At 39.2% G+C, this 15,147-nt stretch overlaps 1 protein-coding gene across 3 annotated transcripts in view; it reads right to left on the bottom strand.

The window, feature by feature from the left end:
* The window catches only part of bcorl1 (BCL6 corepressor-like 1), a 46,249-nt gene that overhangs the window by 12,895 nt on the left and 18,207 nt on the right, over window positions 1-15,147 (bottom strand). For 2 of the 3 annotated variants that reach the window (XM_049484117.1, XM_049484116.1), the window contains exons 2-5: window positions 6,515-6,603; window positions 3,691-6,411; window positions 2,488-2,839; window positions 1,345-1,818 (exon numbers count right to left, since the gene is read on the bottom strand). In XM_049484117.1, the coding sequence (XP_049340074.1) occupies window positions 1,345-1,818; window positions 2,488-2,839; window positions 3,691-6,411; window positions 6,515-6,520 (3,553 nt within the window). In that variant the 5' untranslated portion in view covers window positions 6,521-6,603. The remainder of the gene's footprint in view (window positions 1-1,344; window positions 1,819-2,487; window positions 2,840-3,690; window positions 6,412-6,514; window positions 6,604-15,147) is intronic. The other variant, XM_049484118.1, reaches the window with a different exon arrangement.

Below are 15,147 nucleotides of genomic sequence, written 5' to 3' on the forward strand. Positions count from 1 at the left end.
AAGCATAAACTACGGACAACATTTCTCCCAAATTCCAAATAAAAATATTCTCATTTAGAGCATTTATTTACAGAAAATGAGAAATGTCTGAAATAACAAAAAAGATGCAGAGCTTTCAGACCTCAAATAATGCAAAGAAAACAAGTTCATATTCATAAAGTTTTAAGAGTTCAGAAATCAATATTTGGTGAAATAATCCTGGTGATTTTTAATCACAGTTTTTTTTTCATGCATCTTGGCATCATGTTCTCCTCCACCAGTCTTACACACTGCTTTTGGATAACTTTTCAATTCAAGCAGTTCAGTTTGGTGGTTTGATGGTTTGTGATCATCCATCTTCCTCTTGATTATATTCCAGAGGTTTTCGATTTGGTAAAATCAAAGAAACTTATAATTTATAAGTGCTCTCTTTTTTTTTTTCCAGAGCTGTATATTAATAATGTAATTCAGGCAGTCCAGTCTAAAAGACTGTTTTGTCAGATGTAAGGCAAGGTAAATGTATTGATATTGGTACTCTGTTCCAGTTACCCACAGCATAACATCATCCATGCTTTTTCACCATGTTTTGTTTGGACTGCAAGATATGTTAAAAACAGGCTGAACCAGATCAGATTTGGTGTGACGGTACTTCTATTGTAAAAGTCAGGTTTGCATCAACTTTTCAGTGACTGAAATTGTACACAAATCAAATAATTCAAATTAGTCAAAAATGACTAAATAGCACAATAAATGATTTTAAGTAGAGTTGCCACCCGTCCTGTAATATTGCGTCCCGTATTGAACCAATATGCGAGGCAATTTGTAATGTAATGTAATTTGTTAATTTCCATAAATGTCCATAAACAGCTTTGGAAAAAAAATGGATGATCACAAGCCATCAAACCAAGCTGAACTGTTTGAATTTTTGCACCAGGAGTAAAGCAGCATAAAGTTATCCAAAAGCAGTGTGTAAGACTGGTGGAGGAGAACATGATGCCAAAATGCATGAATAAAAACAGTGATTAAAAACCAGGGTTATTCCACCAAATATTGATTTTTTTAACTTTATGTATATGAACTTGTTTTCTTTGCATTACTTGAGGTCTGAAAGCTTTGCATCTTTTTTATCAACATCTAGTTTATAGAATTAAACAACAATGTTCATTTTACTCAAACATAAACCTATAAATAGCAAAATCAGAAAAACTGATTCAGAAACTGAAGTGGACTCTTATTTTTTGTTTCAGGGCTGTACATCTAATATAATCCTTATTATTAATCACATCCATTGTTTGTGTGTGTAAAGGGGCTTTATAATGGAATTACCACCACAACTAATTCACCTTTAAATTTGTATTTATTTACCTGTACTTTCCTCGTCTTCCCCGAGCCTCTCCTCTTTCTCTCCCTCTGCCGGCTTGTCCTTCTCTGTGATGTACTCTCCGTTCTGGTACTTGCGGTTCCTGCAGCGCTTCCTCTTCTTCGCCGACGCCGAGTCTCCTCCGTCTGCAGCTCTGCCCTTGCTGGCGTCGCTCTCGTCGCGCCGGCGGTTGAGGCGAGGGCGTCCCCGCGGCCGGCGCAGGGGGGTGACCGTCGCGGTGTGACTGGGCGAGGTTGGGGAGGCGGGGGGATCAGGAGGAGGGGGAGTGGGTGGAGAAGCGAAGCTCCAGTCTTTCAGCAGAGCTTCGTCGGTGCGCCGGCGTCCCCGTCTCAGCCGGGGAGACGCCTCCACCTGGGACTCCTGCGAGTCTTTGCTGGGGCGGACAGGGCTGCTGAGGGTGCTGGGGTCCTCCTCACGCTGGTCACACTGGGTACTGTCGACTGGGCTGCTCTCAAAACCTGGAGCAAAGATCAGGAAAAGGCATTTAATCAACATGTTCAGAGCATGCAAAAGTTTGGGTACACCTGGTCAGAATGTGTTACTCTCAGTAGACATAAGAGTTAAAGCTGATAGTGTTTAAAATACTTGTATAGAAGTTGAAGAATCAACTCAAGCTTTTTACTCTTTAAGTAAAAATGTAAAAGTACTGGATTTAAAACTACTTAAAGTATAAAAGTAAAAGTAATGTAAGGTGAGAAAATAAAGCCAAAAAATAAAGCAAAATAAAGCAAAGTCTGTTCCCTGTTTCAGCTGCATATATGCCCATTGAAAATGAATGTATTTTAGTATAATGTAATATTAAAGAAGCTGAGATAGGACATTTGGCTCCAGTTCTTTTGAGACTCTACACAACTTTGCTCACAAGATAATACCTCACAGCTTATACAGGTATAGGCATTCCCAAGCCACCCCATTTTATCGTAATTAACTGACAAAAACATTTTGTAAAATCTTCCCTGTGTCACTGGCTGTAACACAAGCCCAAAGTAAGAACAGTTGGAAAGGGATTTTTTTTTGTTCTCTAAATATACCTTTTCTTATAACAGCAAAAACGTTCTATATTTTACCACACAAATAGACTTTTAGGGAAAATTAAAATGACTGAGTTTGGCAAATATAAACATTACCAGATTTGTTTGGGACGGGACGCTCCTTTTTAACGGCACTGCTCTTCCCTTTGCGAATCTTTCTCACTGGTTCAGGGGACGAACATGTGCTCTCCTCCTTCTGTGGACTGTTCTCCACCTTTACTGGACTTTTCTCCACTTTCAGTGGAATCTTCTCCAATTTTTGTTGACTCTTCTCTGCCTTGATTTGACTCTTCTCCACCTTTATTGGACTCTTCTCCACTTTTTTTGGACTCTTCTCCACCTTGTTTGGACACTTTTCCACTTTTTGTGGACTCTTCTCCACCTTTATTGGACTCTTCTCCACCTTTTGTGGACTCTTTTCCTCTGGAGAAGAGACATCTTTCTTCTGCTGTTAAAAAACAAAACAATAAAAACAAACCAAAAAAGGTCAATATGAGTAAAATATCTGTTAAAAAATGTATAATTAATCAACCTACGAGTAAATTAATGTACATACTCCACACTGAGGTGTTTAAGAACTCCAGCAGACACAACACACAGAGTATGCAGAGAACCAAAGAGACCAGAGTCTGTAATTATTAAGAGGTGTGTCGAGACTCTTATAAAATGATACAAGATGGGGCAAGATACTGGGTTCACGTGATGAGAACGAGATAATAGTTAAACAATATATATTTCTAATTTCGAAACATCTGTAATGACTGAAACTAACAAGATGCAAAACTGCATGTGAACTTTTAAATATTTTGTAAGTAAATCATCTTGTAATGGATGTCAATCTTTTTTTTTTTTTTACAATTTTAATGATTTCTATGATTTTATGAGTCTCTTACAACCACTGTCACAAACAGTAAGGGTTCTGAATTCAACTGGCGACCCGTCTGAGAGTTCTTCATAGACCTGGCAACCTATGACTGAATCTTCTGTGTCATGTCAACGCGTTGCCTCCTCGTGCGTCTGCGATTCTGTGTCGCTCTGCTGTTTAAACTGTAAAGGTGGAAACAAGGTGTGCAACTCACTCGAGCAGAGCAGTGCTGTTGATTGCCACCCAAAATGAGCAAACATTAGTTTTGGTTACCTGTGCATATTTAGCACCTGACTAAATATATTGTTCTGTTTTAATCTCGTGAGATCTCATGGCATGAGATCTCGGGACACCCCTAGTGAAGTATGAGCTGAAAACTTGGATAATGGGTGTAAAAACACCCATTAAAAACCAAGGTAATTAATAAAACTCACTTTTTTCGAGGTAGAGCCTTGTGCTACTGTGGCACTCTCCTTCTCCTGCTGTTTTTTCATTAGTGTTGCAGTCTTCTTCGGCGTCTTCTCATTAGCAGGAGACATTTTCTCCTTAGCCAGCTTTTTAGCTCTTTTCTGTTTGGTGACGGGTACTTTTCCTTTGGAAGGGCTTTCCTCTTTGGCACTGTTTGTTTTATTCTCGTCTTCTGCCTCTGTTACAGTCTCAGTCTGAGGGTGAAGATCCGATAGAGCGATCCCCTCCAGTTTAGAAGGAGTTGAGGACTCAGTCTGTGCTGTCGGTTCTTTTTTTATTAAGTCTTGATCAAGACTTTGGACCAGTTTATTGTCTTTCTTGCCAGCTTTAATACCGGAAGCACACTTTTTCTTGGGGGTGCTGGGCTTTGACTTTTGACTACTGCTGTCGCCGGTTACATGTTCAGTCTGCTTTGTCGGTTTGTCGCGTTTCTTCTCTTTGGGAACTATACTGGTCGTCGTAGCCTCCGGTCTGTTGACTGGTGGAATGACCTCTTTGGGTGGGGAGATTCGGTCCGATCTGGAGTCCTGTGGTTCGGAGACTCTGGACGGTGTGAAGCTTGTCGTCACATTCGGAAGTAGTGGAGGGTTCTGACATCTGTTGAGCAGGTTCAGGACCTCAGGCTTCCTGGAGCCCGCAGAAGTCAAGTTACAGTAGTTCTCTGCAGTCAGTGCAGTGGTTTCCAGAGCTTTCTGCTTCACGATCGACTCCAGATTGGACAACGGGGACTTGGCTTTCTCCCATTTGTCATCCACCAATTTAGTAGGGCTTAGATCAGAGCTATGGAACAGGGGAGTCTCACAAGCCATGCTGCTTCTGACCGCTTTAGACGGGGGTTGCGTTTGACTCAGCTGCTTTTGTGTGGACGTCTCTTGAGTATGGACGTTAGGTTGCTGCTGCCACGATGGTTTGATAACCGGAGGTGTATAAGGAATCCCTGCTTTTCCTCCCAACGAAGACTTCCGAGAAGATCTGAGCTCCGAGTTTGCTGTAACAAATAAAGCTGTGGACAAATGCTCTGGCGATCCAAGTGACGAAGCACTTGCAGAGTGTGCAGAATGTTTGGTGCCCTTATTTAATTGGTTACCTTTACCTGCACTCGATGGTGCTGCCTTCTTACCCCTCGATACCAACTGCTCTCCTTGATCAATAATGGAAATTGTCTCCTGCTTCGCAAAAGTCTGGAGATCATCAACAAAAGCAGCACTCTTTCCATCTTTGCTACGCAACGTCGAGGCAAGTATGGGACTAGCCACTCCTACATATGTGCCAGGGAGGCTGTTTAACGAACACGGCGAGGAGCCTTTGCCCCACGACGCACTGGGTTCTAAACTGTGGTGATTGCTGAGTTTTGAGGACGATCTCTGTGGGGCGGCACCGTTTCGTTGGGTGTCTGGTAGAAGCGAGTATGCATTGGCAGTACCGAAAGTGGCAGTCTGAGGTCTTTTGGAGGTGTGCATGTTCTTCTGATGATGATGAGGCTCGGCGGGATGATGCTCAGATGCAGTTGAGGCGTTCTGAGCGTCCCTGATGCTTTTCTGGCGCTTCGATTTTGAAGAGAGATCAAGGGGTACATCCCGTTCCTCTGGGGAACAAGGCGTGTTGTGCTCCTCGGCAGAAGAAGTAGAAGTCTTGGGCTTCAGAAACGCCATAGTCTTTTCAACCCCTCTGTATGACGGGCATTTCTCCACAAGGCTAAGCAACCTGCTCTGAGTGCTAATGTTGGCTAGTGCCGAGCTACAGCAGATGGCAGCGGTGGGAGAGATGGTGTAGCGAGTCGGTGGGGCTGTGCTCTGTGAGGACTGTTGCACAGGCGGAACGATTGCTGGGTTGGAGGCGGAGGGCACTGTGGATTTGTGCTCTCCGACACTTTTGCAGCCCTTAGCAGCATTGGACAAAGAGTCACTTCGTCCTTTAGATGCCGGCGAGAGTGGTTTCTTGTCAGAAGCGAGGCTTCTACCCACCGAGAAGTGGTAAGAAGGATACGTTTTGAGCCTTGGAGGCATACTCGAGCCAGAACTAGGCGCTGCACAGTCTTTTTGAAACTGACTAGCTGTTGCTTCCCTCAGGGCAGCAATTTGGCCCAACCCTGGGGGCAGCGTAATCTTACAGAGAGGCGAAGAGGAAAAGTTAGGAGAGGGCAGGAAAGCAACAGGTTGGCCTGTTTTGAAGAGCGTTGAACACTGAAATCCCGGGGGAAGGCTAATCACAGGTGGGGTGTGGCTTGGGCTTTGGGGCGTTTTCTTATTCGCTGTGATCCCACCGTGCACAGAGTTCACAGAGTCCTCCACGCCAACTTTTTTACCGCAAGGCCAATGGTGGGTCGAGTAAATACCACCACCATCAGCCTTGGCTTTAGGGACCTCTGTCCTGTCGGGCAACGGCGTGCTCAAAGGATCAGTGCTGAACACAGGAGCATTGTTGTGAGGTTGGGAGGGAGGGACTTCAGGACAATGGTTTGAATTGCTGGCCTTGCTGGCCTTGCCGGCCTCCGAGCAGACGCCAGGCGCTTTGCAGTCAGTGGATGTCCTCAGCTTGTTCTGCTGACTGTGAGGCACGTCTCCTCGGAGTTCAGGAGGCAGTGTCTGCTGTGGATTCCCCACCATGCTCTCGGAGGCCTGGGCAGGGGCACTGCTCTCTCTGCTCACTGGGCCTCCATCCCCCACATTCATTGGCGAGGGGTCCACCTGGACGAGCAGGGAGCGGAACAGATATGCAAAGTTACCAGACAAATTCAGCAGCTCAAGGTGCTCTAATCTAATTATGCAGCAAATTTCATAGGCCTTTCACCTGCATAGGCGTTTGTTTCAACACAGCATTCCTCAGGGCGTGTCGACAGGTCAGTGTTTACTAGGTTTGCGTCTGGATACGGCACAGAGCTGCAGAGCAAAAAAGAAGAGAAAAACACCAGGCATAAGAAACAACGTACAGTATTAATCATTACTCCATAAACTGTAGGTAATTAATATAAAACTCATTTTTGAAAAAAATATCTTTTCATGTTGTAGCATGCACAAGGTTGAGTCACTTGACCACACATGCATTAGTACGTTTATCCAGAAGTCCATAAACACACACAGCTGAAAAAGTATTAACAGAATTTAAACTAAAAGTTTATGGAATATTTCGTTGGTTATAGGTTTTTATCAGCTAATCTACAGAAATAAAATAAACAAACCCAAAACAAGTATAACTGAAGTCATTCTGAACCTGCAGAGAACAGTTTTTCACAATAATTTAACTAAATAGTAGGGTTTTCATTTTTTTATATAAAAAATAGAGTGGAAACAAAACTTAAGAACATTGCCAGCCCATGGTTAAAAACTCAGAAGGTTTGAGCCCAAAAACATGAGGCTAAATGTTGGAGCCCAAAACATGTGGCTAAATGTTGGAGCCCAAAAACATGTGGCTAAATGTTGGAGCCCAAAAACATGTGGCTAAATGTTGGAGCCCAAAAACATGTGGCTAAATGTTGGAGCCCAAAAACATGTGGCTAAATGTTGGAGCCCAAAAACATGTGGCTAAATGTTGGAGCCCAAAAACATGAGGCTAAATGTTGGGGCACAAAAACATCAGGCTAAATATTGGAGCCCAAAACATGTGGCTAAATGTTGGAGCCCAAAAACATCAGGCTAAATGTTGGAGCCCAAAAACATCAGGCTAAATGTTGGCGCCCAAAAACATGTGGCTAAATGTTGGAGCCCAAAAACATGTGGCTAAATGTTGGAGCCCAAAAACATGTGGCTAAATGTTGGAGCCCAAATACATGTGGCTAAATGTTGAAACCCAAAAACATGAGGCTAAATGCTGAACCCCAAAACATGTGGCTAAATGTTGGCGCCCAAAAACATCAAGCTAAATATTGGAGCCCAAAAACATCAGGCTAAATGTTGGAGCCCAAAAACATCAGGCTAAATGTTGGAGCCCAAAAACATCTGGCTAAATGTTGGAGCCCAAAAACATTTGGCTAAATGGTGAGAAACACATATGTTTTGAGCGGAGTTGAAAAACATTTGGCTAAATATTTAAGCCCAACAACATTTGTCCAAATATTGGAGCCCAAACACATCTGGCTAAATATTAGAACCCAAAAAACTTTGGCTAAATGGTGAAATAAGTTTGTTGGAGTCCAAAAAACAAAAAACTTAAGTTAAATCAGCTCATAAAGAATAATGCATGAAATAGTTTTTAGTTTTATGATTTTGCCATATTTGATTTCTAGCTCAGAAAAGTGGCCTGTGGAGAAGTTTGATTTTTTGGTTAAAGGTTTACAGACACATTTCGATGCATTTCTATAGAATATTTATCTACTCTTCACTATAAACACTATTTAATCAGCTCACAAACTTAAAATAATACATAATTTATTAATCAGTGTATAATGACAACAGTTCATTAAAGTATTAAAGACTATTACATAGTATGTCCTTTATAAACTTATAAACAGAGCAGTGTAGTTAGTGTATTCACTGATTGGCTGCTGCGTGTGTACAGAGTCAGACTAACGGGCTCGCCGGAAACTTCCTGTAAGAGCGGTTCCTTTCAGAACATGTCACAATTTCCTTTAACTTCAGACTTCTGCAGGAATTCAGAGTTCTGCACTGACGAAATGAACACCCTGTTCATAAAGAATCAAACTATATTCTATAAAACACTACTAATCGTTACTTTACATGTGTGGAATTATTGAAGAAGGAACACTTTTAAATGTACAGTATATTCCAGTATATATATTGTCAGAAACCTTTAAAGAAACACATTTTTTTGTGGCCATGATTTTCATATTTTACACAGTTTAATAATATATAATAATAAAATATATCAAATATAATAATAAAAGTTGTAAGGTTGTAGCATGTAAGGTTGAAAGGAGCTCTATAAATAAATAAATAAATAAAACTGAATAAAAACAATAACTTGCACATCACTTTTTGTTTGTTCGGGAGGGGCACTGGATGATGTATGGGTTTAGGGGCGGGGCAGGAGGGAGAGCTATGTGAGCTGAGCAGTGTGCCTCCGATAGCTGTGAGTCTCAGATGATTGAATGTCACTGGGGGGGGTATTGATTGACTGTTTGCATATTGTAAGTGTCCACTATTTAAAAGTCAGGAAATGTTTTTAAAAAAATAATATGCAGAAACAGTATGTTTCATTGCATCCGAGGACTAAATTTAGAGTAACTGGACTGAAAATCCAAACAATCTAGAAAAGGTCCACACCAGATACTTTGGTTCTGACCCAAACTGAAAAGTCCGAAAGTCCAGATCAAGAAAGGCAGGTGTGAATGCACACTTAAGGAGATTAGAAATCCTGTGTTTGAATCAAAATATACATATCTGATGACACAATGTATCGTATCGCAAACAAAAACTATACAATTTATCGCAATATCGATATATTGTCCCATTTCTTCTCAGAGAGGCCCTAACGAGATAAAAACCAGACCCACAGAGGCTGAATCTGCACAAAAAAAAACCAGAAAAACATCTGTATGGTAAACTGAAATGTATTATCTGTGAGTAACAGAAGAGTCAGTATTCCAGTGGAGCCATAACCTGAACTGCACAACTGTGCATCTGCACAAGAGCGAGCACCACTCTCCTCACAGAGACACCATCACCAGTGACCTAGCTTAAAACCCGACGCTCAGCCTCACAACACACAGCAGTGACTCAGTGCTGCTGCTTCTACTCACTATATTACACTTTATACTCCTTCAAAAAAGTGTCCTACGTTTCTCTAGGCCTGTCCCAATTTTGTCACAAATTCCTTTAATAAAATACACAGATCAAGCATAACATTATGACCACCTCCTTGTTGTTCAGCTCCACTGATCATATAGAACAATCTCTGGGGCTGCACGATATTGGAAAAATTTACATTGAAAATATTATTTGTTCGACGATATATTTCGTGATATTAAACAATGCACGGCCCATGACGTCACCAGCCCCACCCACATCTGCGTGCTGTCTGGTGTCCAGACCAATCAAGAGCTGAGTCTCAAAGCGCTGAGCTCTCAAAACCCGAGGAAAACAGCAAAACTACAGTAATCGGCCCTTTAATCATTTAAGCATTTAAATGGCTTTAAAAAAAGGAAAATAAGAGCTGTAACTGGAAATATCTGCGCTGCAAAACTGTGCTGGACTGAGTTGCACAGCTTTTAACAGCTCCCCCTCACGCTTCTCAGGCGGCAGCAGCCTGTCACTCACACAGACACAGAGACAGCGCTGTGTATCTACTACTTGTGTCAATAATCAAAAACATTGTAACCATGACATGTTTGATTTAATTGCCTTAAATTACATCACACGTCCTGAGATGCAGCAGTGCTGCTGGGGTTTTTAAACACTGTATCCACTCACAGCCCTTAACTCTATTAACTGCTCCATTTTGTAAATAAAGTAAGGAAATTTGTGATTGGAAGATTTCTGTATTTCTTTGTTGTAACAATGCTTCCTGGCGATGGATGTTATACTGTTAGAAAGCCTGTTAATTTCTCTTTTAAATGGAGCCACATTTGTAAGGAAAATCCATTTATGGGATGTTTAGCAAAGCTAAAGTTGGTATGTGCTGAGGTGGCGCCCATGAAAAATGTACCAAATCTTCTTCTGCTAATACCAAACATCTTACTCTACCATTGACTTGTTTGGTGTTTGAGGATCTTCTTGCGACGCTCACTTCACCTCCTGTCTCCATTCAAGCTATATGGAACTTGGCCTTCAGTATGGAGATACTGGTACTAGGGCTCACTCTAAATCGTGCTGTAACTCGTTTTTTGTGGAAGACCAGCTTGAAGAAGTTGCCCCATCATACAATTCCTATCCAGATTTGCTAAACGAGGCATAATGATGAAGATTCTTGGAGCAGCAAAACCTACTGACCACCAGGGGTGGGCAATATTATATCGTATACAATATATCGTGACACAGAAATATCATGATATTAAAAATCCATATTGTGATAATAGGGCTGTTCTGTCTTAAAAGTAGTCTATTATTTACTGTGAAGCTTTAGGTGTATTTATTGTATAATTGTTTTAGTTTGCAGTTTATTTGGATGCACTAAATATTCTGCAATATTTTTTGCTGCATTATATTATTTTATGCTATATTATTTATTTTGCCACATTATGATTATACTGTTATACTATTATACTATATTCCTGAAATTAATGAATTATTTTAGTTTTCCTATATCGCCAAGTATATCGTTATCACAAAAATACCCTGAAATATCGTGATATTATTTTAGAGCCATATCGCCCACTTCTACTGGCCACTGTAGCAAAGCCCATACTCACAGGTGCTGCCAATCAGGCTCAAAACAGGTGTCAATAGCAACAGCAGAATAAGCATCCCAAAAATGCATGTTCCTTACAAATGTGTCTCAGTTTAAAATAGAAATTACACACAATTAACACGCTTTCCAAAATTATAAGATTTCTTGCCAAGAAGCATTGATATAATAAAGAAATACCAAATATACCACATACAATTTTTTTTGTACTTTTAGTTCTGTTTTAGATGTAAAGTCAGACACACAGGACCCTGAGACACTGAGGTGTTTAAGAACTCCAGCAGCACTGCTGCGGTATCTGATCCACACGCACCTTCAGCACAACACACACTAACATCTTAAACACCACCACCAAAGTCTGTAATTACAGAACTACAAACTGTTCTACAGGATCAGTTGAGCTGAAAATAGATAATAATTATAGAAACAAAAAAATGATTTTGCTATTTATAGGTTTATGTTTGAGTAAAATGAACATTGCTGTTTTATTCTATAAACTACAGACATAATTTCTCCCAAATTCAGATGCAGAAAATGAGAAATGGCTGAAATACCAAAAAGAGCTTTCATACCTCAAATAATGCAAAAAAAGGTCATATTCATAAAGTTTTAAGAGTTCAGAAATCAATATTTGGTGGAATAATCCTGGTTTTTAATCACAGTTTTCATGGATCTTGGCATCATGTTCTCCTCCACCAGTCTTACACACTGCTTTTGGATAACTTTATGCTGCTTTACTCCTGGTGCAAAAATTCAAGCAGTTCAGTTTGGTGGTTTGATGGCTTGTGATCATCCATCTTCCTCTTGATTATATTCCAGAGGTTTTCAATTTGGTAAAATCAAAGAAACTCATCAGTTTTAAGTGCTCTCTTATTTTTTCCAAAGTTGTATATTGGCCCGCAAACAGTTGCAATATCCTAGAAAAGCATACATTTTATACCACTAATATAATGAAACACGATAACATAATATTATAAAAAAAATTTAAGTTTAAAGAGAGTTACTGTTTAATTACTGAAAATATTCAGACACTGGAATTGGAATATAAAACTGTTCAAATATTTTGTGTTTATATAATAAATAAAACACTTAAAATAAAAACACTGTTTCTGATCTAAGCTGACACAGTGACTCATTCACATTAATGCGCTCTTCTCACTAAATAAACACAATGGGCAATACAGGGATCAGCAAAAAATATGATATGCTTGTCCATATATTGTACTTGTATTTGTAAATAAGTGGATAATGGGATTATGGGATTATAGTGACAAACCTAAAAATCTGGAGCTCAAAGTTTTATATCATAATAATTTGATTAAAACAATTATTTTTGCCTTTTCTCTCATGTCCAGTAAAAAAACTTGCTGTGTTCTTGACTCTTACAAGTAAATACGGCAATTTACATGTTTGGTTATTAAATGAGACAAACAGAAAATGACCAATTTACGAAAAAATACCAAATACAAATTATATTTAATGGTCAAAACATCACCCAATCCGAGTTCATAAACAGATCTTCATCTTAAACTGTAATTAAAGCAAAGCACTTGTTTGAACTGCATAACAAATCTTAAGCTAATCTCTCTCTACATTTACAGTATTAGGAAGCACATAGCAGTATTAACCCAATGAGGGGATGGAACGCGAGTGTTTTACTGAGCGGAATAGCACGATACTTTCTATATCTTTCTTTACACCAGTACCTGTAACAGTAGTAGATGATGCAACACAGCCTCAAAGAAGCATCTCAAAAATAAGCCAGTCTACTCTTAGAGAAAGAGTAAAGCTTTAAGAGCTTAAAACAATCAGAAAATGAGCTTTCATTACAAAAGCAAAAAACAACTTGATATTTATACAGATGTGAAAGGTTGTATATGATCATGTACATTAAAGTATTAAATTACAACACCAAAAATAATAATAAATATCTATAGGTCATTTTTTATTTGTAACAATTGTAGCGTTTGAGATGGTGAAAGAAAGTCTCTGTTAAAGGAGAAATTCAATGAGAAATGTAGTGAAACAAAATAACGACTACAAATTTAATAGCCCACCTCCATTCACTCCATTGCTGCCCATGCAAAGAAATGGTTATTTCTACACCATTAACAAGCTTAAATTAGCCTTAAATTAAGTGACAATAATCAAAATCAAAATGAATGCCATGGAAATGGAATTAGCATTCCAGCTGTTGCTAGAAATATATGTACAATATATATGCACTTCCACTAAATTCATTTTGCAATCTATTCCCTAAATTATTTTCTTTAGAGAGATTACAGATTAAGCCAGAAAGCGGTGAGTACTCTTTCCTACACCTTCAAAAGACTCTTGGAAACTGGAGAGAAAACTGCTACAGAAAGACGTCTGGCTGACCCACATGGAAACAGCAGCTTTAGCCTTTAGCTCAGATTAACATGATTAAGGACTGAGTCTCAGTTTCAGCAGAGAAGAGAATTAGAATTAGAGATAGTCTGACAGGTGAAGAAGTGCAATAATATAGTCATTGATAAGATAAAGATAAAATTAAAAATGAAAAATATATAGGAGAGTTTTAAAACTTTTGACTGGTAGTGTATATAGCCGAAAAACAAAATATCTCAATCAGTCAGTTTCTTACAACATTGGGCAGCCCTACCAAACAGTCTGTTATTCCACTATGTCTAATAAATGAATGAATGAATGAATGAATGAATGAATGAATGAATCAATGAATCAATCAATCAATCAATCAGACAGCTTTTGTAGTCCACCAAAAATAAGCAAATAAAACCTAGTAGCCATTCACTTCAGGTACTCTGACATTATTCTTCCCCAGTCTAGTTATGTCTGGATATACAGCTCTGGAAAGAAGAGATCACTTCAGTTTCTGAATCAGTTTCTCTGATTTTGCTATTTATAGGCATATATTTGAGTAAAAATGAATATTGTTGTTTTATTATATAAACTACAGACAACATTCTTCCAAATTCCAAATAAAAATATTGTCATTTAGAGCATTTATTTGCAGAAAATGAGAAATGGCTGAAATAACAAAAAAAAGATGCAGAGCTTTCAGACCTCAAATAATGCAAAGAAAACAAGTTCATATTCATAAAGTTTTAAGAGTTCAGAAATCAATATTTGGTGAAATAACCAAACCAAACCAGTTTTCATGCATCTTGGCATGTTCTCCTCCATCAGTCTTACACGCTGCTTTTGGATAACTTTATACTGGTGCAAATATTCAAGCAGTTCAGTTTGGTTTGATGGTTTGTGATCATCCATCTTCCTCTTGATTATATTCCAGAGAATTTCAATTAGGTAAAATCAAAGAAACTCATCATTTTTAAGTGCGCTCTTATTTTTTTCAGAGCTTTATGTGGCATCGGTGCCATCCCTGCTGAAACATCCAGCTCAGGACCTGCTTTTGCTGGTTTCAGACAATCTAAGCTGGTTTTTGATGGTCAAGGTGGTTCATTCAAGCAAAAACCTACCCTAGCTAGGTAGGGTTATTAACATATCGGCCAGCATAGCTTATGGTGCATTTGATTCTGGTCATGCTTGGCCAATCATGATAATATGAATCCAATAACCATTTCCCAATATTGCAATATATTAGTTACAGTATTTGTCACTGACTGACATTTTTACATTACCGTTTTTCATTTACTTCTCATGCATTCACACTGTTATGTTCTTTAATTTGTGGAAATTAAATTGTGGAAGAGGATTAATGTGTGCTGAGGAACCTTTACAAAACACTTTTCTTCTAAGAGCCTTTTCTTTAAGGTTTTTCACACCCTTCAGACTGGGTGACATGGGGCATAATTCTCCCTTTAAGGGGTTCTACCACAATTTCAAACTACAGAAACGTATACGCTTAACAATGAGATACAGAAGTCTGAGGGCAAATTGATTGTATTGAAAATAGAATTACATAATATTGAATGAAAGGAATAAATATATAGTGATACAACATTGGCAAGCACTGCCTACCATGGTGAAGCTTTGTCATACTGGTAAACTAATTAGTCTGGTCAGGTTGATCATGTGTGTAGACCAGCCCTGGATGACCCCCCTGTTCTGCAGATATCAGGAGTTTTCTGCCCTAAACAAACTGCCTTTAACTGGGGCTGTAC

Source organism: Astyanax mexicanus, chromosome 10 (genome assembly GCF_023375975.1).
Source record: "Astyanax mexicanus isolate ESR-SI-001 chromosome 10, AstMex3_surface, whole genome shotgun sequence".
Classification (NCBI taxonomy): Eukaryota; Metazoa; Chordata; class Actinopteri; order Characiformes; family Acestrorhamphidae; genus Astyanax; species Astyanax mexicanus.